Source organism: Anopheles merus, chromosome 2R (genome assembly GCF_017562075.2).
Source record: "Anopheles merus strain MAF chromosome 2R, AmerM5.1, whole genome shotgun sequence".
Taxonomy (NCBI): Eukaryota; Metazoa; Arthropoda; class Insecta; order Diptera; family Culicidae; genus Anopheles; species Anopheles merus.
The window spans coordinates 37,130,465-37,158,061 of NC_054082.1; the positions used below are offsets into that span (position 1 = coordinate 37,130,465).

A 27,597-nucleotide genomic window follows, 5' to 3' on the forward strand; every position below is an offset into this window, starting at 1 on the left:
AAAACCGCTCACAGAATGTTCTTGGGAAAGAGGAAAAAATGATTAAGTCAATGGTCAAGTACGGGAAAAAGGCGGCAAACCAGTCCCACTTCCGATGCCGGTCAAATGCCACGGAATGTACGCTGCGATAATTTTTTTCTCTCTCTCTTCTCCCAAAAGGCCCGTTGCGAGCTGTAAAATGAACATTTCTGACCGAACGGTTCAGTTGGAATCTTTCTATTTTTTGCTACCTATCACTGCCTTGGAGTCGCGGGTCTGTCATGAAAGTTAGTTGTGTGAATACTTTCACATTTCGATGGGGATGGAATGTTGAATTAACGAATCGTTTGTTTTCCGTTCTATCGTTCAAAGACTAATTTTATGCCATTTGTTGAGTCTGTTTTTCGGTTGCTTTTTGTGGCTTCTAAATTACAGGTATAGTTCTTATAATTTTCAGTGAAATGATAAAATTACTGAAATAAAACACTTTAATCAACGTCACATTTCAATGTGCAATACAATAAAATGCTACAGCTTGAACGATAACAAAAGAACGCTTCAATTAATGCCGTTCGTATTGGTCTCATCTTTGCAGGACGATAAGAGCAGTCAACAACAGCCGCTGGATTCTGGACTCTCCATGCAGATGAAGCAAGATCAACAGCAGATGATTCCGGAAAAGAAAAAGTGGATTCACGACCCTTCAAGTAAGTGTTACGAGTATTCGAGAACATTTTTCAATGATTCGATGAATTTGTTTAATGATTAAAACAAAATTAAATATAAATAACCTGCATTAGCGATGAAAGCTTAGAGTGGAATGAAACCACATTTTATGAAAGCATATTTCAGCTCACAACTTTCCAGATCTTCGTACACCATTTTAATCCGCTTATGAATCGATCGCTATTGTAACCGTGTTTCGAAAGTTATCCAGACTGGAAGGGTATCGGTGAGGGAAAGAAGTTAAGCTGTGTTAATTATAGCACTAATGCTCCAGCAAAGTAATTATACTTTGATCCTTTTGGAACGGTTGTTAAAATCGGATTCAATGTGGTTTTAAGCAAAAAAAACGGACAATGGGTTGGTTTGTAAAAAGCGTAGAATTGTGTCATTTTTCCAAGAATTAACCATAAACGATCAATTTTATATTCTAATTTTGGTTCAGAAAATCGATACCAAAAATGAGCAAAGCGAATGTTGGTTAGAATAATCACAACCTACCCACGAAATGAATAATTATAGCATTACTCTACTTGCCGCTTGATATGTGCGGTTTGTAATCTGACAAATCCTCCTTCATTAAAAGGAATTACTCGATTATAATTACAGTGAGTAATTATTGCTTTACTTCAAATCTGCTCAGTGATATTCTATAGTTTTAATTATTGATCCGTAATTAGCATCCACACATCATAATTATCGATATCATTCTTTATGATGTTTCAGCCAGGGAGCAATGTATTAAATATTGCTTGTACCCTGATGACAACTCAACTGATCTTATAAGGTTGTTGAAACGCGTCTGCGAGAACTCTTTAAAGTTAATGTCAAACGAGTGGTGCTGTCACTGCAAGTAAGGGCTTTGAAAACTTTTCCTTCCTGATATTTACTCTGTTTAAATCGTGAATTTGTATCCACACATTGTATACACACATTAGACAACAAAAGACAAGCAATGTATGATTTGTAACCGGGCTGCATAAAACGTAACAAAAAAAGACACACACAAAACAGCTAAAAGCAATCTTGTCCCTGGTCTCAGTTATACTCCTGGCCCACTGCAGCTGGAAGGAAGTAATGCAACGTGCATGCCACGGTTCCCCGGTTTTCCTGCAGGGCAAACTTCAGCATAACTTAGACACTTCACTGCATTGTGCTGTGTGATTGTTGCTAAGAACATGGAACAATATGTACTGCATGCTATTTCGAGCGAACCTCGCGCCCTCTCTGCAGGGAACAAGCGAGAGCAAGCGATGTATTTGGCCCCGTGCATAACCATGCTCAAGTGAACCTCTCTGTGTATGTGTCTGCGACGGTGTACAACTTGAACACACATGCATATGTACATCCTTTCCGGTGCACATCACAGGAGTGTCGTAAAATCAAAACTCAACAAGCAGAACCATACGCAGAGCTGCTGACAGAGCGCTTGCCGGGCAGCAAAGTTGCGCCAAATTATCCACCAGAGTGCATTGGAAACCCGCCGGAATGGGTTTACTCCAGAAACGCCCGCCCGAGTTGAGCGCAGTATCAGGATTCTAATAGAATAGGTGTACGGGTATGGGACACACAGACTCACGATGCTGTTGTTGTTTTTATCAGTGACCCAACCCCCTTAAACGACTCCAATGAAAGTTACATCAGGGTTAAAACATGATAACTTCGAATGGAGGCAAACGGGGCAATTTTACAACACACTGATGAGCGTCGTTGTATTTTGGAGCGGACGTTTTATTAGAGAGGGAATGAATATCTTCCCAAACCACTATTGTCCAGTGGGTCCCATTTAACGGTTGCAGCTCAAATGGAAGCATTAAATTTATCGTTCGATGCTCATGTAGCCGCGAAACCGACTGATTAATGTGCTGTGCAAGCCAGATTAACCTATACAGTATTTGTTTGTAGGATGTTTTGATTAACATCGTGTTATTTAGCTTTTGCCCAACCCCATTGGGCAGTATGCGTGCACAGGCATTAAGAGTATCGCTTTCGAAAACGTAGTAAATCCAGTTGAGTTATCCGATTTTAAAAGATGTTAAAAATAGACTCCAAAACAATGTTTTTTAACTAAACTCGAGCATACGATAGCAACACCCACACAGTCTGTCAGGTTAGTGCCCGTTCGTTGCTCCAAGTAGGAGGGAGTAGTATGCAGAGATGCCGCCTGTTGGCAACCGTCGCATTCGGTCGCATACGATTTAACGTACTGCCTGTATCAACTACTAAATTCTTGTTAGCACATCTTCCCTCACGGTCGGTCACCACATTGCCAGTTCGTACTGTCGGCGGAGGTTATAAATTTCCGAGATAAATATGATTATTATGTAACGTTATTGCATCTTCGGTACGAATGTGCAATGACGCAAAACGCTTACTGTGCTCGGCGCTCGATGAAGCAACAAACCCCCAAAATGGTATGTAGACAGAGCGTGTCCTTGCTGTCTCTGGTATCGCTATCTAGAGGATATTAATACCTGTGACCCAGCGGAGCAAGATGTTTCACAGACACTGCCATGGACGGTAGAGTTTCTTGGAAAACGTTCCAACTGACTAGTCGCCGTTCGTTACTCACACGGTGTCCCAATGATAGACTATCAAGCTGCCGGCCTGATCGGTGGATATTGATTATCGTGCGGACAAACCTAACCGTAGCAAACCGGCGAGTTTATCGTGTTCCGAAATAACACCACCCAGAGGCACAGGACACCGCGTATAAGCGTTCTCGATACCCAGAGTGCACATTAGAGCAGCCCTAACTGGGTTACTTTCTATCGATGCACCCTGGTGCGATGCGTTGCGTTGTGGGGCGCATGAATTAAGGCACTTTCGGCACTCCATATTTCATGCCTCCGTTCCGCCACGCCGTGTCAAGTCAGCGAGTCAAGGCAGCTAAAGTTTCTGCATAATTCTTTCCAGATGGATGCGGGTAACAGTGCGCGGAACGGTTCCGCATCCCTCGTGCAGTGTTACTGCATCTGTTGCCAATGCGCTACGTGGTTTTTCGTCCCCGTTGCCATGCACATCATTCGGAAGTATTGGGTGAAATTTACGAGATCATTTTCAACTTTTCTCTTCCGTTCTCGTTAAGCTCGTCGCTCAGTGCAACTCTATCACGCACCCTTGCACCATTGCAATTGCCCCCGTTCGCGCCATGCTCATACAAACTTGCTTGCTCTACTTTAAAAGAAATGCTTTGCTGTAGCTTCACATTGCTGGAACAACTCATCACCGACCCCTCGCTTTGCCAGCTGCGAAAGTTTGTCAGTGAGTTGAGTTTCCTTTCGGGAGTGAACGAAAGTTAAACGTGGCTCGAGTGATCGGTTAAAAGCGGGTGCGTTCAATTTAAGGATGTTGACGTTAACATCATATCGCAAGTTTAGTTTTGGGTCAAATCAGTTTTTTCAATTTCTATTTGAGCTTTGCTTAGCAACTACAAGCCAACGACCGTTCCCAAGCATAACAACCAATCTGAAGGATTTTTTGCGACAGCCCGTCAAATCAACATTAGCAATAGCATCCACGTTTTCCAATAACCCTGTCACTGTGCAGGGACAAGCTCAGCAACCGTCAGTGATGTCATTGTTTTGCCCTGTGTTCCATGTGTTCATTATTCTTCCATCTTTAGATGTTTTCGCCAAGCTCGATCCTATGGCACTGGCTCAACTCAAATTGAAATACTCGTGCCACCTCTTCGTATCAATTTTCATTCGTCAAAACCCTCCCTAACGGTGGACAGCAAAAAGAAAGGCACCGAGGCAACTTGCGTCAGGGAGCGCTTTCCCACGTTGGAATCCGTTCCCTCCCAGACGGTCACCGCGGCCACCCAAACTCATCTGCATGTTCGCGGTTATTATGAATAAATTTACATAATACCACCAGCCCAACGTCCCAAATGCACTGCCAGCACTGGCACCCAATCACACCTTTGAACTAAGCCACCACCAGGCAGTGGCAGCGCAGAACCGTTAGTTAGGGTGTTCGGTGTCGGTCGTCATTTTCATCGGGTGAAGCCGGTAGAATCTGACACCCTCATGATGGCCCCCATTTCTGTGAACCACAAACGGTGTCGCGAACGGTGCGAACGGTGCGCTGGTGCCCAGTGTGTCTGACCTTGAATGTGTGCCGTGAAAGGACGGGGACATCTGGGGGAGCAAATTAAAACTAGCCCAGAATGGCTCAAATGACACAGAACAGAAATAACAATGCGATAGAGTAGGTGTGCCCCGGGACGCGGGCTTAGTATGTCGCTTTTGGTTTTGGTTTTGTTGTAGTGTAAAGAAACATAACCTTGCAGGAACGGTTCATCGAGCAAATGGCAGCGTACGAAGTGAATGGTTTCGACGGGAGTGAATGGAATTGCACAACAAAAAGTAGAACCTAATATCATCTGTTTCTTTGACACAGGTTGCAGGGCAGAAAGTAAGAAATCCGAACGAAACAATCTTTTACTTCCATTTTGTGAATGAGCTCAAGGATTTTTATAGTTACTCATGCTATTGAAATGAAGTCATGAAACAAAAACAAAAACAGTCTCTGAGTGTATCTCTCTTTCTTTTAGTCTTTGAGTCTTTGAGTGGATCTCTCAAAGGTGAATTTTCAATTTTACAGTTTTTACAGTTTTTGAAATACATTGGCAAATCTCGAAATGTTTCCGCAACATGTTCATAAACCCGGGCTACAGGGAGACATTAATCTTGAAGATTGTATGTATTGGAATATGACGGGATCGTCAAAATGTTCATCTTAAAGAAAGATTTCATCTAGAAGAGACTACATCTTAGACAGACAGATGCAAACAAACCAATCGAGACTGTAATTACATTCCAGGCATGTTCTTTAATTCGTCAACATAACGACTACACTGCGCGAGCGATCATATTGTTTGCAATTGGTGATTGATATTATAAAACAAATACTCTTGACCTCATAACGCACAAACGAAGCTAAGTATGTGCCTCGTATTAATAAGGCTTAGTGTACCTGCACCAAAATGGAACTGAAGCAACACAATTTATTCCGTCAGGTTTGATGCTCCGTTGGGTGAAACGAGAAAGCGTGTTGATTCTGCTGCTTGAGAAGAGCTCATAGCTCCTGATATCTGCAAAGCACTCATATGTACAAACATGCATGCTGTATGATGGTGGGGAGGAACGCTTACACTACCGCTCACGTTTCTAATAAGTAAATCAACAGCCCTGTTCATGATTAACTATGCCATAAGTACTCGAGCTCTGCTGCTAGATATCTGCAAGTGAAAACAGCAGTTCGAGGAACCATGCTGTAGCAGCACGAGTGAAGCTGAATTCTACGGGTTAAATAGTTGTACACTATTCTGATTCTTCTATTTATCTCTGACAGTATGATGCACCAGGCATACCACCAAGCAATTCGTTGCATCAAAGGGTAGTTCGTTTATACGCTCTGTGTGTGAGTGTGTCTGTGTGTGTGTGTTTAATTTTCCCGGTCCAACCTTCCATTTGCTCTGCCCCTACTACGCTGGAAGCAGTAGTGCCGTACGGTAATGAATAGCACAGAACGGCATTTTATTTTTCCCCATTAAAAGAGGAAGAGAAGCATAAAATATACCATCCACTTTGCAAAACCGTACATCACCCCGGCAACGAATGAACTCCCTTTACTGCGCTTCTGCAAGCGCACAGCACTGTCACCGGATTCAGCTTGTCAACCTGCTCTACGCTTCGTAAGCAGCATGAATATTTCATCTCACATCAATGTACGACCGTACTGCTGGAACGTTTTCATTCGACCCGACCCGGCCTACAGTCGTTGCGGCTAATGATATGGTACAGAAGCGTCCAAGGGCCAGGATAGGTTAGTCACAGAGACACACAACCCCCGGTCGGTACGGGTGCTCTTGTCTATCTTGTGCCCAGTGCGAAGCCCAGGTTCAATGGGCCTCCACCTCTGCACGGGGAAAGCCTCCCGCCGGGAAATACGAATCGACACCTCTGGGCGTGCGACACACCAGTTCATAAAATGGCGGATATTTCTCATTCGACTCTCCATTCTCTGCTCCCTCTTCCCACACAGGTGATCTCTGCAAACCGCTCAACTGCAAGAAGAAAGAGCTCTGCCTGTTGGAGGACGCGTACACGGCTGTCTGCGTTTCGAAGAAGGAACTCCACAAGAACAAGTAAGTACTTGCGCGTTTTGTCGGTGCACGCAACCTTGAGTTTGGGTTTTGGATCGTTGTGTGTGTTTGGCCCGGACCCTCCTTCTGCACATTGTGCGCCCTGTCAGCTTCCTACCAGCCTGCCTTTCCAAAGACTTCACTTTGTGGGTTTGCTGTTGTTATTGATGTGTGTGCATTGTACGTTCGTTGTGCGTTTACTTTCACTCGACATGCTCAGTTTCAGTTTTACTTTAGCCCTCTTCCACCTTTCCCTAACTACTAGGACTGAGTGAAAAGTATAACCTTCACCTTACCACGCCGTTGCAAAAGAAACTCTGTTTCTTCTGTTGCTGTCGCAGCTCGTGAAAAGCCTTCCAATTTTTTGTCTATCGTACCAGCGAGTCCTGGGCATGATTGTGAGGCCTTATTTGCTACAAGCAACAGCAAAAAAACGCTTCTATTCCCACACTTCCTATCGTAGCTCTCCGGCTCTTCGCATTGTTCCCTTACATTGTTAAAGCGCGCAAGCTGCCACCTGGTGATTTTGCGTTGCGGTTTTCTGTTCCGCTGTGCTATGGGTACATACTACGATTGCAATGTTTTCCGTTTTACATTCACAATCGCATACAACGAACTCTCTTAACCTTAAACCAAATCCGTTTGAATTTTTCCACACCCAAGCTCTGCCCATGTGTCTCGTAAATTTATGGATGAAGCTGAACAAAATTCAGGCAAATGGCAACAACAACAAAAAATCTATTACGCCTTTTTGTTCTCCTTTCTTCTTGTTTTCTAACATTTGTGCGCCATTTGTAAATGGAAAGCAAAACAACGACAACAACGAAAAAGTTTTTCCAAGCACTCTCACCTGGAGAAAGCTTTACTGCTACAATGTAATGTGTTTCCATGTCGCTTATTGTGTTGTTGCTATTACTTGTTCTTGCTAACTTTGACAGCACTCCGTTGTGGTAGGGTCCTGCTGTGAATTGCTCATTTTTTCTGAGACTAAGCAATTCGTTTTTCAATTAAGTGACAACAAACTATGTAACCATGCGCTCGGGCGTAGCTTTGTACAATATGTTTTAAATGTGTATGTGTATGAGTGTGTTTTTTTTGTTCCAAAATAATTCTGCAAACTATTACAGCTTCATGAGTCAAAATGACAAGAGCACAAATTACTTTCATACTACGGCGACCAAAGCAAACTTTTTTGTGAAAGTTCTAGGTTAGTTTTTGTATGTTACTTGTTACCTCGAAACAGGCTAGCTTCTCAACCAATACACAAAATTTCAACAAAAAAAGACAGAAACAATTAACGAACATCTGCAGCTGTAGCCCATACACAACCTCGCCCAGTTGGACAAAGTTAAATGGGAATTATTATATATGGTACTAGCGTCAGTGCACCCACACCTGCCATGTCGCTTTATTTATGCTGCGCGTTGCCATTCCACAGATTGGTAAGGACCGTGTCAGCGACACCAACCACGAAGCCATAAATTCAATTTTCAATTCCAAAAGGCGACTTTGAAAACAACAAACAACTGAAACCTGATTACAGCTTCACAGGGACTAATCTTAACGGCGGTACACAGCAGGACGGCTGTTTGGCGGTGTTCGGTTTGCATAATTTGGCTCGCTCCCTCCCCCAGTGAGTCACTGTCACCTTAGCTGCACTAGTAGTTAACTCTGGGGGAGATGAAAGAAAGTGAATCTTTGGAACGCGCAAATGCAAATGAGCGACACAGCAAACCGGACACTGATTGAGTTTCTGTTGGTTTGAAGAGTGTTTCAAAGCTGTGCGTTTTTTTTTTTTTGTTTCAAATTGAAAGCGTTAATGGAGACCATGAGCAAAAAAAAGCTTTTGGACCGTTTTTAATGTTTTGCTTATTTGTTAGTTTATTACCGTTAGTCAGACGGCAATATGAGTAGCATACAAGGAAAGCGACTAACATTTAAAGTAGTTGAAATTAAATTGTAAGTAAAAATACTGACTGGGAAATTGTTAACTCGTCTGCATTGAGGTTGAGCGAATTTTCCTGGAGGGGCATTTTAAAACAAATCATCGATACATGATAGTCTAACTATCCTCAATTAAATCGTAAGATCATCTCACCCTCTTCTCGTTCTTTGTCTCCTCTGAACACACACACACACACACAAAACTGTGCTCCTATGTATGCGTGTGTTTCCACTTTCTCTATCAAAATATTCTTTTTTCTTTTGTTCTTACAGATTCATCAGCAGCTACAATTCGCTTGCAAACAGGTGCAACCCTCTAAATATCTATTCTGTGTAGCTTCTTTGCATGTGCATTAACATTTTGTGACATTTGTGTGTGCATGTGCATTTAGTGTTATAAAACTATTGGTGAACATTTACTATTGTGTGTTTTATATTTTTTATAATTCACTACTGTGTTACAATTTTAGCTACTTTCACAATGAACAATTTTAAAAATTCATTTTTAGGAGAGTGATGGTTTTTGTTATTAGATTATTTGATTTTTGAAGTAATTACTTTATTAATCAATCGCTTAATCAACTCATAACTATTGTTGCAAACAATACTAAAATACTTCTGGCGACGTTTCATATACTAATTGCTTCTATTTTCATTTTTTATTATATTGTAAAGAATAATTAGTTTTTTACAAGCCTATATTCCAATTTAATACTTTGTTTTAGTATAAACTAACTATATTAGCACGTTTTTTACCGAGAGTTGTTTAGGTGAAACAGTTATTACTTTAGACATATTGAATCATTTATAAAAACTCAAAAGCTCCACAGGATGATTCTGTGGCCATTGTTCAATCATTGTTTTTTTTAAGAAGAATGTTGAATCAACTGTTTTGTCTTTCATGATTCCGACTATCATGTAATCCCCACCAATCATTCATGTTGCTTTTCCTCGACACCAAACGACCCCGGCCAGCTGGTGGAAGCAAGTTTTGACATGCTTGATTTACACTCACTTTTCCCATTAGTGTTATGCGCTTTCGATAATTCTTCCTTGATAGGTCAAAGCTTTTGCACGATTCCACACACCCCAAAGCGAAGCTTTGGTACAGCTAATGCATGCTCTGGAAGGTAGAATCATCCGTATCATTACCTTCCAATCAACTGGTTTCGTTCGTTTTGATTCGCAAAGAAACAAAGCCCCGCGGGTACCGTGCTTGCACCCGGCCCGGCCATCATAATCAATCACCTGGAAGGGCGGTAGTACGCTGGGCGGTTCGACTCCCATCCATCCTGACCGCTGCCAATGACAACCGATTCACCTTCCTGCTTATTGCTTTTATTTCCCTCTCCTTCCCGCACTCGTTCGTTCGGATGCTGCTCGCCAATATCCACACTCTACAAGGGAGGAAATAATCACCAAGAGTAAATACTTCGACGAGGAGGAAGCGAAGCGCAAAGCGGAAGCGGAAGCGGCAGCTGCAGCTGCCGCTGCTGCCGCAGCCACCGGGCTGGGCGGTGCGGTCGGAAGCGGTGTGGCCAGTGCGGCCGACACTGGCAGCATGACGCTGATGGCGGCGAGCGGCGATAGCAGCACCGGAAGCAACGCGAACGATGGCACTAGCAGCGGCCTGGAGCACGAGGAGCGCGAGGACGACGAGAGCTCGTCGCAGGATGACGACGTGTTCTACGACAGCGAGAAGGAGGAGGACTGCAAACCGTGCCCGGTGGTGAAGCCCACCTATCTGTGCGGCAGCGACAACTGGACCTACTCGTCGCTGTGCCGGCTGGAGTACCACAACTGTATCCACACGACCGAGGTGAAGGTCAACTGTATGGGCTTCTGTCCGTGCAAAGGTAAGCGATGGGCAGAGGAGGGGAGGGTGTGGGTGGGTTCTCACAAAATGGCAGTCTGTTTTGTGAGATGTGATAATTATTTCCTGTAGGTGCACGAGCGGTTAGCTTTTCCATTATTCTGATCCTTTCATCAACCTGCTGTGGTTTCTTGCGAAGGCGGAGAGATACTTCGTTCATCATTATGAGCTCGTGCATGGGCTCATTCACTCCAGTACAATTCCCAATGTGTGTGTGTATGTGTGGTGATAAAAATGGCCTTAACAATACCGAAATTGAGTCATCTGTTAGTATAAATTTTTGTTTCGTGCTACTCTAAGTAGAACATTAAACGCGATTTGCTGACTGTCGCTTTTTACTATCAACCATTGTGATAATCAACCAATTGAGATAAAAAAGCACTTTTTATACTTTTTTTCCTTTATGTTTTGAACACTTTGAAAATGATTCTTTTTATACTTGCTTCTACTTTACAAGCAATCATCACAACGCATGTTTGAATGGGAATTTATTCAACTACTGTTTTCCTTTGGCACGTAAAACAAGAAACATTTCCCGTTCCCATTGTACACCTTTTAACGCATAAACCATCCTCTCTGAGCTAGCGCACGTGCAACATAGCAATGTTTCACCACCACGTGTGTTGCGAACTTGCTTACCAACGTTATGGTACATGCTATGGAGTAGCTTCTACGCAACCGTCCCGGACCGTTCCAGAGCCACCCTTAAACCAATTATGTTTGCTTACTTTTAATTAACTTCGATTAACGGGCCAAAAGTTTGTTTTCATTTTTAATTTCATGTCAACCGTTAATAAACTGTGCAGTGTGGCGTGTGTGTGTGTGTGAGTGTATGTGTGTGTGGATGCTTTTTGTTTCTGTTTTCTCTTCCTACCATTCCGCCGTTGCTGTTCTTTTGCCTTCGAGCGATCATAGCCCGCTTTTCCTATCCTATCGTCAACGAACAATGCAGTGGCAAACACACAAACAACTACACACACACACACACACACACACACACACACACACACACACACACACACACACACACACACACACACACACACACACACACACACACACACACACACACAAGTGTTCGGTGGTAAATTTCGGTACCACTGGCACCATTAAACGGCTGGTGTTTTCCATCGTAAATTGCCACGAAAAAGATACCTACGGACTGTGCGCGAATGCCTGTAGCGCTATTCTGAGATGTTGGCAGGTTCGTACCGCATACGGCGAAGAAGAAAATTGTTCCAGGAAATGTGGGCCGCAATGAGAAGCCTCCCGCCTCACGGTGGGAGACTATTTTTCGTGGACGAGAACGAAAGAAAATACAGCAAACGAGATGATATGATCCAGAACGTGCGTACTGTTCAGTGCAAGTGTTTGTAACAATACGCACAAATAATTACGTTCTTCTGCTCAACTAAACCTACACATTTCTATTTCATTTAAATTTGGTAGAAAAACATCTTTAAATACATGTTTTTATACCTATGTTTCAGCTTTTATTCAGCTTTTATTCAGCTATTACCACATGAATGTAATTTATTGGCAGAAGTAGTTAGAAAGTCTTAAAATTATTATAATACAAATCATAAGCTTATAAGCTACAAATCATTAAAAAAAAAACTATTATTTTACAGTACTTGAATGATACATCTACCGTTCTCGCTGTCCAAAATGATGTTGGCATGGGATTTTTTTTTGTTTTATTACAAACCTCTCAATGAAATTTATCTACTACAAGTGTACAAATCTAACCTTATTTACAACTTCCCCTCCTCCTCCCCGGCTGGGAATTTTCAATCACGTTCACGGCTTGCACCACATCCCCCACAACAATAAGCACCGTTTTCATAAATTATTGCAATAATCTTATGTCCGGTCTGGGGTGCTTTTTTCTTGCAACACCGTTCCACACCATACTCACGAACTTTGCTTCCTACCCGAGTGACCACGCGTTTCTGCGCCACGGTGCGGAATTTATGTCACGAACATGCTAGCGAAATTCATAAATTCCAAAAAGCCTCATGGAAGCACCTGCGGGGAAAAAATACACGAGCCAAGGACAAACACTTGTCAACTAACCTTCCCCTTCCCGTTAACAAAAGACGTTGGGGAAAGGGAAAAGAAAAACCAGAGGGAAACCAGAAAATATATATCTCTATACCGGTGCGGTTTGCTGCTGCTGCTGCTGCTGCTGCTGCCAGGTTGATTTGCTGTCGGTTCGGCGCAGTACACGTTCTAAGAACCACAATGGTACAAAGACAACGGTACAGTATCTCTCTCCTTCAGTGCCGACGCTAAGCGAACCGAGAACGCCCACCGACACTTTCCTCTGTCACGGCAGAACCATGGCAAACGCACGGGGTGGAAATGGCTTGTGAAGGTAGTGCCAAAAAAAAGCAATTTAAATTATGTTTACTTGCTTTTTTTATCTCTCTCTATCTCTCTCTCTCAAGTCCCTACGTGAGCTAAGCTGGAACATTGTGCCACACACCGTGTCTGTAGTACGGGCCTTCGTTTGCAAGAGCTGTTTTGCAATTCGTGTGTCCTACCAACTACTACCCGTCAATACCGATTACATTCAACGTGAATTGCTCACCCAATCTAACGGAAGTGTAGGGAAGCGAGCTGCATTCAGACCCAGTTCCGATGTTTGTCAGCAATATTTGCTCGTGAAAAAAACTCCACTGAACTGGCAATCCGGTTTTCTAAGAGACGGGACGCTCCGATTCCGCTTTTCACACCACCCGGAAGCGGCCATGTTGTGACTGTTGTGTGTGTGTGTGTGTGTGTGGACCCTTCTTCTTTTGTTGCTGCTTTACTTTTAGTTACTGTTTGGCGTCCATTATCTGCAGCCACCACTTGAAGTCACAGCGCACCCAGCGGAAACACACAGCGTGCTGCCTATGGCGCACTCTGCTTGACCATACATCACCGCACAGTTGTTTGTTTCCCTGCTTCCGCATCGTTGTGCCGGGATGCTCCACGCCACAGACCATGAATATGATGAAGACGGTACCGGTGTTGTGAATTGCTTCTTTTTTTGTAAACTCCCTCGCCTTTCTATGGTCTTAGCGTCCGTTGTTAATGGTGTTGCTGTTGCTGTTCGGAACAATGGACTGTCGCGGAATGAGCAAGCTCGCTTTTTCAGCCGACAGTGGTGCGACGCTCGCTCGACCAGCTTCTGTGTCTGGATGATCGCTTTGCATTTAACCCTCTATTGCTGCCAGATTGTACACACCGAAAGAACAAAACATAGAGAGAGAAAGAGAGAGAGAGAGGAATAGACAGTGGCAAAGGGAAACACACTTGTTCTTTTTTTCTACTACCTTTCGCTTTCCTTGCCGTGAATACAAGTGGGAAACATTTTTTAATTTCCGGCCCGGGACATTCCATTTGGAGGCATTCGCTGACTGTGCCTTTTCGTTCGGCAAGTTGTTATGCCTGGCCCCGCCAACCACGCAAACGTGTAGTTTTAAGGCTGATTGCTATCCATTTGTCGGGTGGCTGCTCGGTGCTGGGTGTGGCTCCCTTTCATCATAAAGACGGACGGGAGGTCACATTGATGATGGACTCGGTGCTATTAATCATAGTTGCTGCGTGGGGTGTGGTACCCATAGGGCGATAATAGCACCATGGCAACGATTTATTTAGCCCTTTTTTTCTTTTACGCTCGTCGGGCAGCTCGATGTTTCCTTTGCTCGTCTCGCTTTGCCTCTATTGCGGAATGGGAGGGCAAGCTTTGCATAGGAAAGGATGATAAAACCCTTTTTAAAATACGGTCGACAGTCTGTAATGCATTTGCTACATTTTTAATGATGTCTCAAGGTATACCGATATTATGTATAATTTTCAAAACACTGAGATACGTAACAATAGCATAATCGCTATGTGCCGTCTGGAATTGTGCTTTTATCAGCTTTTTAGCCTATATTTGCAGCCTTTATTGCCACTTTAGAAACACAATACCACAAATATCCTTTACAAATTGCACCACTACTGGTAAATTTACTCTAACCTTTCGAAAAAACTATGTTAATAATGCTTTTGCAATTAATAATGCTTGCATAAATACACCACATTCCGTATTGATTTTCATGCAGGTTGAAAAGAGTTTTTAATCTACCCACTTGTCTGTGCTTTATCGCCCCTCACTTGATCATCGATTGAGTCTAACTAGTAATAGTTTAAATCCCTCGGTCAATATACAAAAAGGCAAGCAAAATGGTTCGAAATGAGCAAATTTCAAATACTACTTCTTCTATCCAAGTTAGCAAAAAGCACCACTAATTCATGTAACACACATGTCTCAACTAATTGTACTCACTTTAGTTGTATTATCAAACTTTCCTGCTTCAACATATCCCACACGTACACATATATATGGGCGGCTACTCTGGTACCATCGATTACTACCCCCCAAAGAGCTGGTAGCAAAATCCTTTTCGTATCCTTGGGAGGCTACTTGGGTGGCTACGATTGCATGGCAACGGTCAACCATACATTGCGTCCGTGTGGGCATGAGTACGTGCGTATGGATAAGGTGAAGCGTTTTTCTGTTCTCTCTAATTGCCCATAAATTCCGACCGATTGCACAAATTCCTTTTTGATGAGCTGATTGATGTAGCCGGAATCCCAGCGCGCTACGTACCACTGTGCTGACCCGCCGCATAACGTTCCGCCTCCGAGTCTCGGAGAAACGGCCGGGCAATGGCAAAGCAAGAGCTCTTTAATCTAATTATTTACACACTCACTGTACGATACAGTATGCTCTGTGCCGTACCGTGAACAGGGATTGAAAAGTGTTTGTGTCAGGGAGAGTTGATGGAAGCTTCACAGCATCGCAATTGTACACAATTGTACACACAGCGCTGTGCAGCAACTTTTACTGCAAACTACTTGCTTATCGTTCTACAAAAATACACACTTTGTAACGCATAGAGCGTTGGCAACCATTTCATGGGAGAAATTATTTCCATCAACTTATCATCCTGTACAAATCCTGGTCTCGATGCTAACCCATCAAAAGAAGGAAATAAAAGCACAGCACAAACACTGCCGGAGCTTGTGGCAGATATCGCAATAGAGTAACGCAATTGGCACAACAAAGGCAGAAACGTAACTTTGGCGTGGCTGATGCGAAGAACGATGCTGATGGGGACCATGATGATGATGATGATGATCGAGCAGAAAACGAATAAAACAAAAAGTACAAAAGTATGGTGAAAATCAACGACGGAGTACGCTACACTATGCCATCAGCAAGAGTTCTGATTCGACGCGGATACAGTTGCTGGAATTGGAAAAGAAATTCTGGAAACAAAACAAATAAAACACCATCCTTCTTTGGAATACTACGCAAAGGAAAAAAACCCTGGTGCAAAAAAGTAATTTCTTTCCCTGTTTCGAATGGAGGAAAAGAAACAAACTCGTTTTTTGTCGGTTGTGGTGCTCGTTCTTTCTCTAGTGTAGTTTCGATTTTATATCATTCTATGCCATTTCATACGAATTCCTTTATCCTATCACTAATGCTAGTGTGTGTGTGTGTGTGTGCGAGTGATTGAGTGCACATACACACACGCACCCACTCGGAGAAAGATACACAAAGAGTGGAAGGATCTCACACCATCAGCTGCGCCGTGTTTATCCTTGTCCGTGTCAGACGGAACTCGCGTTCCAACGGACGTTACACTTTTGTCTGTGTGTGTGTGTGTATGTGTGTTTGTTTTTTGCGCTTTCGTTTCACATTTTCCACTCACTCCAAATTTTCTGTCTCTTTTTCTCTTCATCTTCTTGTTGCTGCTTTTCCAACACCCAATGGCCCGCATCCATTTGCACAGATGCCAACCTGCTTCTTGATCTGAAAAAGCAGCAACGGATGGCTGACCGGATGAGTGTGTTCAACGCCAAGTACCAGCGGACGATCGACAGCAATGACATCAACGCAGACAATCTCGTTCCATCGGGGAAGGTAAGTTCTATCGCCCGGGGGAAATCGGGAAAAAGCGAAGAGACAAACAGGTCGGAAGCAGTGCCATTCGAGGGAGTGGTCGTCGTCGTCCTCGTCGTCGTCGGTTGTGATGGATTGGTTCGCCGACCATACTTCGCTGGTGATGCGTGATGTGGCGAAGGTGATATTGATTTTTCCCAGTTCCGTTCCTTCGCTGAACGATTGTTTTTGTCACTCTCACATGCTGCTGCATGTCCACTACGGCATTTCGGTGCTTGCTCGGTGCTTGGTCTTTCCGACGCTCCAGCGCCGGAGCGTTTCTGGAAGTGACGCGTGGATCAGTGTACCGAAAACACTCGCCATCGATCAATGTATTTCAATTTTCCGCATTGTGGCGCATTATTTCCTGACCACTCGGGAGCAGCGAACTGCACACGACCAGCGCTGGCCCGGACACCGAGCGTGGAAACTGTGCCGGATTGTCTTTAAGACGGTGATTTATTTAGTGCATTAACTTTTATCACCGATTGGTTTGGTGCTGTCCCGGGAGGGGAGGGGGTGGGTGGAGAGGGTGCTGAGCATCTCATAATTCGACTGTTATTACAAATGACAAGCAGCAGCGAAGGTTTATGCCTTCATGGACATTATTTATATTGATTTTCCGTAAGCTGTTGTATTATAACAGTTATTAAGCATTATTAAGTTATAACTAACAGTTATCATGCAAATTGTAATTGTTATTAAGGACATTTAATTTTCCACCGTTCTTTTACGAGCTTTACGAAAAATATTTTGTAGTGAATTAATAAATTCTGTTGGATTAGACAGGTTGGGTGACATGTTGTATACAAGGGAAAAGTACCAGTATTGGGCTGTTGGGCTACCAGGCCGATGTAGCAGTTTCACGCGTATTTGCATAATTTCACGTTTTTAGTTGCCCTATTTATTTTACACTTTTTTATTAAAGTTTGATATTAATCGCTCGGCAATTTTCGCATATGAACTTTTTGCGCTAGATTGTGCTCTGCCGTGTTTCTATTCATTACTAAAGCCTGGGTTACAGCTCGAGTGAAATTAAATATGAAATTTTGGGGTTTTCTGCTATATTTCATTAAATATTAATCAGAATATGGCTCTTGGCCCACCAAAAGAAAGAAAGTTCAATTCTCCAACTGTAGACTGTAAAATATATTAAAATAATGAATGAAATGCATTTCCTGCAGTGAAAAAACAATAGTCAGCGAAGAATCACAAGGAAATGCATTTCATTCATTATTTTAATATATTTTACAGTCTATATAGATGGGAAATTTTATATACTTTCTTTTGGTGTACGATAAGCCATTTTCTGAGAAGAATTTAATGAAGTGGGAAGACCAAACTATCACATTCACTTTCACGCAAGATCTAAAGTGACCTTAAAATGTCTTCTCGCTCTATTGCTGTTCATCGATCTCTCTCCACGTTGTATTTTGTGTAATGTTGTTGAAATGATCCAGGTAACTATGTGCAGACAACCATAAATGTTCCCTCATTACCGGTAGAATGTCTGGTGATACGTTTAATAGGAATAGTCTGATTAACAAAATATCAAACAAAATTAGATAAAAAATACAAAAAAATTAAAAAACACAAAACGCGATAGAAACAAAACCAATGACATAAAAACAAGAGGATTGTTTCATTATTCATTTCAACCATTGCAATTTCAATTAGAATGAAAGTAGAAGCTTTTTTTATTTTTTGTTATATGATTTTTAAAGCATGTTTAACATTATGTATCTGAAGATCGGTAGAATCTTCGGTAAAAACTCGAGCGACCAGTTGTCGCCAAAAGCGACACATTTCAAATGTTAAAATGATACCATTTTGGCAACTTCTGCAACAAACTCTCGTAAAAATAACGACTTCAGATTGAAAGAAAACCAAGCCAAGCCGGGCGTATCAAATTAATCCCCAGAGCGAAATTTCGTCCTACGACCATATATGAGCCTCTGTCTCTGTCTGTGTATGTGTATGTGTTTGTGTACATAAACACACACACACGTGCAGACATCCCGGGGGGCACCATACACGGATCATGTGAATTGCAATGAACGAAAGCATCAATACGCCAGGGGAGAATTGCAATGTTGAAAGCATAAAGAAACGCCATATGTACATTACCCACTTTAAACTGGCACACACTCTGCTACATCACGTACACCCACACACACACGCACCATCACCCCACCCGGTGTACGATAAGATAAGGCAATTTATGCATCAACCTCGACAAGCATTTGCGACCGACAAAGTGGGATAACACAATAATGGTGAAGGACCGCGAAGGATCATCCAGCTCTCCCGGGGGAGAGCTTAAAGCCAACATTTCTCTCCCCACAAAATGAATGACCGAATGCTAGCGAAGGGTTGCGGTGTTGTCAGTGACAAGGAGAAGAAACCCACTTTCCACTTTCCCCAAATACATACTCGCAGGCACACACCATCAATGGCAGACGATTGAAACCGCTTGACAGGACGGAGTGGAGCTCTTGTGAGGGGCGAGCGAAAAATTACAGACCGTCGCTGTCTGCGTGTGTGTGTGTTTGTGTCTGGGGATCAATAAAGCACCATAACGCGTCCAATTGTTCTCATCTTTTGTCATTCGGCCGTATTTGCGGCTGGTCGAATCAAATCGATCGTTCACCCGTTCTCAAGGGACGTGGAACATTCCAACAATGTGCGAGCGGCCAAGAGCGGGGAGAGGTTGTTGTGTGAACAATATTAGTATTTTTTTATGCTTTAATCCAATCTCGTACCATGATTTATGCTATTTTTGAACAGTGAAAGAAGGTGAGGGAATTGGGATTTTTTTTAGAAATAAAACAGCCACGACATGTCATTCTTATGACAGGTGAATGACAGGACATTTGTTTACGATTTGGTATAACTTTGGTGTTGGTTGATTCAGATAACTACTGTAGCTCTATGAAAGAAGCAATTAAGATTAGGCAATTGAATTATTTAGAGATGAAATCACTTGGATTTCTAGATTTCTAGAATGAATGTTAAAAAATAAAAAATATAACAAAATATTCAGACACATATACATAGAGAGACATAGTGGACCATAGTTTCGTTCAAGCCTGGAATCGACCATCCCCCGTAGTAAGGTTTGACTATCTGGCTGCGTGGTAATAAATTAAGTCTTAAAGGTCTGTTTAGGCCGGCATGTCCGTGTAGGACGTTACGCCAAATAGAAGAAGTCACAGATTCGATACAATTGTTCAACATTGCAATACAAACAAACTAAATAATTAAATAATAAACGTTAAAACCGTGTAAAACATTTATTTTAAAAAATGATTGGAATAGGAAAACTGGATCAATGTTATTACATTTTCCGAAAGGAAATATGTAGCAGCATGAAGAAATTAATCCCTATTGATTTTTACAATAATCATACAAACTAGAAAACTAAAGCACAGAGAAAAAGGGAGTGGTATGATATTCATACAAAACACGGTTATTGAAAAGAATAAACATATCAAGGAAGTAACAAAAAAAGACAAAAGATAGACAAAGCACTCAAAAAATAGAAACTCATAAAAAAGACAAACTGTCAACTGTTAATAAACTGTCAGAGAAAACACAACTGACAAATATACCAACACTGTTATATAGAGTAGCTATATATAGGCTGCAAGATACGATCGAATTTCTTACTCTGTCAGGTTTGATGGTAAGCTAGACAGAACGAGAAAGCAAAGTTGATTTTGTTCGTTGGGTTATCAATCTATGATTTATTCTTCATATTTACATTAACCGCCTTTTGCTGAGAGAAATCGTATTGTTTGGGAACCAACTTAACATGTAAACCTAGGAAATAATAATTGTTAAACTACCGCATTCGTAAGCGCGTCTAATTAACAAACTTTGCGTACATTCCTTTCAACAGTATCCCCTTGCGTGTGGCGTTTCCCTAGTGAGCGTAAAGCATAAAAGAAAACTTATTCACTCGGTTCCAGTTTTTCACCCCAAACTTTCTTTGGACCAATTCGAATTCATTAACGGCATGCCGGAACTCAGCACGCGTCCCGGCCAGCCCGTTCCCAATCAGTCAAACGCAATAGTTGCGCGACATTGCTCTGTAGCGATTTATCCTGTGCTTTCCATCCAAAATGTTCTCCATTTTCCCTTCACCCTTCCGCGCCGTTGCTATGCCTGCTTCTCCAAATTGAACAAGTTTTCTTTCGGCGAAATTGCCCTTCGCAGTTTACTCCTCTCTCCGGGACGCTGTTTTGAGTTGGCCGTTTTTGCTCTCCTCCATTTTTGTTGCTTTTACTTGTGTTCGTGTGCAAAAAAAGAAACCCGGAAAACAATTTCCGCCCCGAAGCGATTCGTTCTTGTTCGCGCGCGTTAAAACTTTCAATTGCAAAATTTAAAACCAAGTGTGTTGTGCCGTTGGTTACGCTATTTTTTTTTTTGTGGCCATGAGCTATGTGAATTGCGGCTTCCTGTGTGAATGTCTCTCTCGCGCACTCTCTCTTTCTCTCTTTTCTCCACCCCTCCCCCTACCCTCTATTTCTCTTTGTTTTCTCCCTTTCTTTCACACTGTGCCGCCGTTATTTATGTGCAAAGCAACCGAGATGCACTCATTGGTCGAGGGCCGGTTTAATATTATTTACAGCAAAAAGCAATTCAACTCTAATTAAGCTGGTCGAGAGTGAGAAGCACCCCCGGAGGCAGCTAAAGTGTTCAAGTGTTCGAAGCACTGTGGCAAAAAAAACGATGGGGCCAAAACACAATTGCAAGCAAGAAGCGTACGAGCACAAAGTTAAACACTTGCCTGGAGGGTCCTGGCGCACCCGAGCCCAAATACAGCAGAATGTGAAAATAAATACAATTTTTTGCCGTCTTCAAACGTGAAAATAGGGAGCAAAAATCCCCCTTCCCAGCCAAAAAACGAACCGGAAGTGTTTATGTGCGTGTGTGTGTCCAATTGTGTAACAGTTGCGTTGCTCTATGTCGACAGTGGAGAAACAGTCCAGCGAACATTGCTCCATTGCTTCAAAGCAGGAGGTTAAAATAATCACTCAACATCCCCCAAGGGCCGATCGTTCAGCTGGCAACCGGTTTGGACCGTTTTCGGTGTTTCCTTCCGTGCCAACCTTCCCAGAAGGCACATTACCCACCACTTTCACTTTTGACTGGTTCGACATTTCAAGCTAGTGTTGTATGTTTTTACATTACGCTTTATATTATTTAATTTATATCCTGGCGTCCTGGCTTTATATTTTTAATTTTAAAGATTTTCTGAACGTTAACTGAATTATAAAGGCCGGGCTACATTGATCGTACTCCGTAGTGAAATTTCCATTTTCACTAGCGCATCTGGCGGCGGCTATCGGAAGCAATTTGGTAAATAATTTGGAGCCGCTTCAGAAAATATGTTGTTTTTCCATATTTTTTAATTAATTCGGACGAAAAAAGTTTTGTAAAAGGTAGATGCACATGTCCTGCACGTATTGCAACCATTTTCGTGACCAAAAACGATGGAAAAACTATTTAATTTTGAGATCCGGCATGACCATTTCCTCGATGACCAAAAAAGCTTCCACCAGCCGCCGCCAGATGCGCTAGTGAAAATCAAAATTACACTTGCGAGTACGGACAGTGTCCCCCGGCCTTAACACTTTTCTATTGAAGTTGCTTACATTTGGCTATGAAAATGTAATGCTCGTCACATCACCGTGTTGTGCGAGAATTATTCACACCAACTCTCTCAAATGCTCCTTTCGCTCTAGATTGTGCTCTCATTTTTTCTATTTGTTGCTAGGGTGAACTTAGCCTTCTTTCTCTATTTCTTGGATTAGGCGCAATGTAATTGAAATGATCGTAGTAACTATGCTCAGAAAACCATATCTATCCGTTCAACAAAATATCAAACGTAGTTAGGTAGATAAGAAATACCAATAAAAATATTAAAAAAGTTTTTGTTGGAATTTCGATAATTATTTTCGAACTCAAATTTGAATTGTACATGAAACAAAGCGTTAGGAAACTAAGATTAGGTTATAAACTGCTCAACGTCAGAAACTGCTCGATCTGCATGAATATTATGAACTGCATGAATTATTATATACAAAAAAGGACAAACGAATATACAGTTGCAAACCGACCAGCGATAGAGGTGCACACTTTCCTATTCAAATTTTCTCCAAATATCACAGCCAGCCCCTTTTCGTGAATATATTTCACAGTTTTTAATGCACTAACACAAAAAAAATTGCCTAAAACTTTTTTTTTCTTTTTTTTCTTCTTCTATTTCGCGTAATATACCTACGTGGTCATACCAGCCTATATAGGCCTTTGAGGCTTAAATATTACTACGCATCCAGGTAGTCAGTACTTGTTAAGGAAGGGAGACGGTCCTTTCGAGGGTTGAACCTACGAAGCACATATTGTTAAGTCGTGCGAGTTGTACCACTGTACTACAGGATCGCCCCTTGAACTTAGTTGGACTTACATTTTCTATTTTTGCTAGCCTTTGTAGAGTTTGGATTTGACATAAAATTACATCTTGCAATTAAAAATGTAATAAATAAAACATAAACTAAAATTATGAACTATTTTCAAAACAAAATCTTCAAGATCATGACAATAGCATTCAATTGCTAGCCTTGTTTTAAAGCCCCCCAACAAATGCTATAAAAAGTATATGGGAAAACTAATGCAAAGTAAATCAATTAATCAATCACTGCTTGATTAGTAGTATGCTAATGTCTATGGTATTTTAATAGCAACATTTGGTAGCTGGATGCTTTCTTTCCTTATGTTTTGAATAGTCAATGCGTATAAAGCCTTATCTGCTTAATGGTTTTAAATCACATTTAAAACTGGTCGCCACCGAATTATAATGCATGTTTTTTTGATGCCGTTTCCCTCTCATTTCGCTTTTGAACACGTTTGTGGTTCGTCGTGCTCGGACGAAGCTTCTTCTTCTTCTTCTTCTTTGGCTCAACAACCGATGCCGGTCAAGGCCTGCCAACACACTTGTGGGGTTGGCTTTCAGTGACTTATTGATTTCCCCCCATAGCAGGATAGTCAGTCCTACGTATGGCGGCACGGTCTATTTGGGGCTTGAACCCATGACGGGCATGTTGTTAAGTCGTACGAGTTGACGACTGTACCATGAGAACGAAGCTACGCTTACCAAATCACGATCCTATCGGTTTGATCTATAGCGTAGCCCCAACGAAAGTAAACGTCTTACGATTCATTCAGCACAGCGTTTTCTGCCGTATTTTTCTTTCACATCCCGCAAGCAAAAATGAAAACATCATCCCGCATCGCTGTACGTACTAGGGACGCGTTTCCTCCGGGGCTAATGTGTTCGGGTTAGCATCATACGCGTCACTAGCACTGATTAAATCGCTTCCCTTCGAGGAGGGGAGAAGGAGGGAGGGAAATGAATCGGCTGGAGATGGGTTTATCTTTTCACCCTGGATGAAAGAACCCGAACGGTTCGTACGTATTTAAACCCAACTGCCAAACGATTGAAAGGTTACAAAATATCTTTATCCTCTCCATGTTTTACCCGTGCTATGAGGAGTATAAAAAATGTGAAAGGAAAAATACTGGACTTACAGTACGGAGATATCGAGGGTATGCTTTAATGCTGATTATATGTCAAGAAGGTGGGGAATAGCCAATCAGCATAAAGAGATGTGATCTGACTGAAGTTTTCTTTCCAAATAAAGATGGATTAAAAGGAAAGAAGCTCCTTCATGTTTGTATCGTGAAATTGATTTTTCAATAGGGTTTTTTTTTTTTGATGTTTCTGATTTGTGGTGCCGACAAACAAGCTTCCAAAATAAAAGTACACAACGCTTGCTTATGCTTTATTAGCATGCAATTTTTAGAGGCAAAAATCATATTTCAAAGTTGTACGCCTTTCCACAGCTAGCCCCTGCGACTTCTAAAACTCATTAAAAATTGTGCTCTCGAAAACGGAAAACAAATTTCAACTCCTATCCCCATCCATTTCATCGATCCAAAACGAGCTGAACCAATGCTGGTGCCTAAGCCCTAAGCCTTCACCTGAAGTTGTTTCTTAATTAAGAAGCTTCAACGAGCGCTCGGTGCTCCCCATTATCGACGATAAAATAACAATAGCACACACCCTCCAGTGTGGCCTGCACTATAAACTATCGTTTTCTCGTTTCTTTTCCCCCCATGCCTTTTCCAACTCTTTTCTACGCTTTCAACCGTCTCGTTATCCTCACTCCGACTATTCGCGCGACAGCAGCAGCAGCAGCAACAGCAGCTGAAGGAAGAAAAGAACCGTCACTACAACCACATCAACTCACAGTACACTTTCACGCCCGAGGAGATCAAGTACGACAACAAGCACTACAAGTACATCAAGTACACGACGTACAAGGGCAAGGTAGGTCCGACACACGCGTCACTACAAGCCATTCGCCGCCACCATTCGCTTGCCCTCAAGTGCTGTGTGCGAAGTGCTGGTGCTTTACGGTCCCTCGTATTGCACGAGTTAGGAAAATATTCATTACCATAACATTACCCCCATTTCCGTTCTCATTCTTGAATCTCTTTCTCTCCCTCTCTATCTCTGTGTCTTTCTCACTCAAACACGGTGGTTGTGTGGGCCAGTCATCAATGCCGGCATCCCGTCAGTATGATGGCTACGGTTCGTCCGGCAGTGGCTCGACCCGCATGACAGTCGAGGACAAGCACAAAATCCGAGGCTACAACGAGGTTCTCGATAAGCCGGCCAGCACTGGCAACAACAATGGCAACAGTAAACCATCCAAACTGTCCGGCAGCTCGGCACGTAAGTATTAGTAGTAGCGACAGGGGTTTCCCGTGGTACTGTTAGGAGGTGCGGCCGGGGTAGTAGTAGTAGCCTTCCGGACGTTCCAGGTATGCCGTGGGCCAGTTAGTAGCTCAAACGTCATCCGTGTCTGATGCGCACAAACACACACCACACCTACAGGAATACCGACATCACCGGCAAATGTGTCCGGGCGGACTTAATTTGACTTTCGAAACACGAAACAGCACCGTTACTGTATGCTGCACGCTCTGCAACACCGCCAATGGCACAAATGGTAAATCGTATAGCTTTCTGCCGGGTACCTACACGCTGCTCAGAGTACTATTATATTTTTGCAACCTGAACAGCGATTTCCGGATGCCTTTGTCTTGGCAAGTGGTGTACCGCTGCCGGGAGCCGGATTCGTTACGAAGCTAAAAGTATCTAGACAACGGGGCAAAATGTTAAATATTGGTTGGAATGATAATGTTATGGCCAGTTCGTCGCTGGTTGAGTGCGCAGTGTGTTACCGGTGCTGATATTGAAAAGTGTATGCTTATTGGTTTGAACGCATGCATTTTTCGGTTAGTTGCCATCGAAAAGCACGATACGAAGCGGTATTTTCCTATGTAAATTAAATTATTATGCCAGCAATATACCCCACAAAATCTGTGTCTAAATATATAAACGACCTGTGACGGTTTACGCTTTTCCTTCTGATTGCGCGGCAACGACGTCAAGTTATGATGGAATCATTTTACAATAAATGATGAAATACCTGGCGCCTCGATTGACGATGAGATACCATGCGCCTCCATCGTTGTTTTCGGGGCGCGGGGCCTCAAACTTTTATGCGTTCTCGAGGGCCGTATTTGACCTCAAGGGCCCTATTTTAGTACATAGTGCAGCCACATAACTAACACAACAAAAATAACAAAAATATATTCCCTTTGCAATTTAACAATGATGGAATGGTAAGCAATGAAGGTCGTTTCTTTAAAAAGGACCGATTGTTTATGATAAAATTAATTTTTAGGACATTTCAGTTTCAGCTTCTACGTACGAAAACGAGACATGCGAGCGTTTGATTTCTCGAAATTCAAATTTTATATACTTGTTAGTTCGTACAATAAACTTATCAATGCGCACAGGATGGACGAAGAGCAAAGCACATGCTCCAGCATCCGGTCCGCGTACAGCGCCACGATATGCTGATCCACAACGTTTATCTAATCGAGAAATAGTACACCCGTAGCATACTGATTGCATAGAGCCCCGTTTGTCGCATCGTGTTACTGAGCAGCAGAAAAACACAGACACACACACACAGTCATGCAATACAACTGCTTTCATCACGCCGTCACTCTACGCGGAACGAGAATATGAGCTTGTCGAGCACGCACCCATCCCCTTCTGAAGCGGGAGAGCGCGAGGGTGCTTTTTTCCTTCACTTGCTTCACCGTGCCTTCACCTTCATTGACGTATTGTGTAGAACATTAAATTAAAAGCGCGAGCAACCGAACCTCCCCGAGATGGCAGCACTGTACGCGAGCCTTCCTGCATTTGCTTCGATCACAAGCACCCTATGCTCCGTATTGCTCTCAGTGCCAGCGAGTGTGTAATCCAACTCTGTCTGCAAAAGTGCTCATACAGCACAAATCCACGCATTGTACGGTTATGCGATTTTCTGCCCGCACTTTACCAACCCTTTGCTGCCTTGCAAAAGGAAAAGCGTAAACCCGCTTGCTACGATGCGAGCCGCGAACGAGCAAAGATTTATGGCAATTAAGTATTGTTTAACCTTCTGTGCAGCGGGAAACAGACACCGGCGCTTCGCTGGCACCCGCACAAGAATGGCGGAATGTTTGCTTTAGCGAGACAGTGAAATTCCCTTCACGCTACAATGGCATTAACATGGTACGCTTAGACGCGATACGCCGTGTCGCAATAGCACGGCCCGAAGAGCAACGAACGAGCCGTGCCATGCCGTACACGAATACACCCTTATTCGGGACGTCACGCACGTACACTGATATCAATACGCTTGGAAGGAGGTTGGGGGGGGGGAGAAGGAGAGGGAGAGTCATGCACGAGCGAGAGGGTAGGACAGGATTGAAACAATGTTTAGTTAAGCCAGCCCAAGCAGTTTGCTTCGTGGA

At 42.8% G+C, this 27,597-nt stretch overlaps 1 protein-coding gene across 7 annotated transcripts in view; it reads left to right on the forward strand.

Moving 5' to 3' along the window:
- LOC121589970 (proteoglycan Cow) overlaps window positions 1–27,597 on the forward strand; it is an 84,063-nt gene that overhangs the window by 50,434 nt on the left and 6,032 nt on the right. For 5 of the 7 annotated variants that reach the window (XM_041909269.1, XM_041909271.1, XM_041909270.1 and 2 more), the window contains exons 3-9: window positions 575–686; window positions 6,754–6,856; window positions 9,071–9,103; window positions 10,202–10,653; window positions 16,505–16,635; window positions 24,905–25,048; window positions 25,276–25,456. In XM_041909269.1, the coding sequence (XP_041765203.1) occupies window positions 575–686; window positions 6,754–6,856; window positions 9,071–9,103; window positions 10,202–10,653; window positions 16,505–16,635; window positions 24,905–25,048; window positions 25,276–25,456 (1,156 nt within the window). The remainder of the gene's footprint in view (window positions 1–574; window positions 687–6,753; window positions 6,857–9,070; window positions 9,104–10,201; window positions 10,654–16,504; window positions 16,636–24,904; window positions 25,049–25,275; window positions 25,457–27,597) is intronic. The other 2 variants (XM_041909274.1, XM_041909275.1) reach the window with 2 other exon arrangements.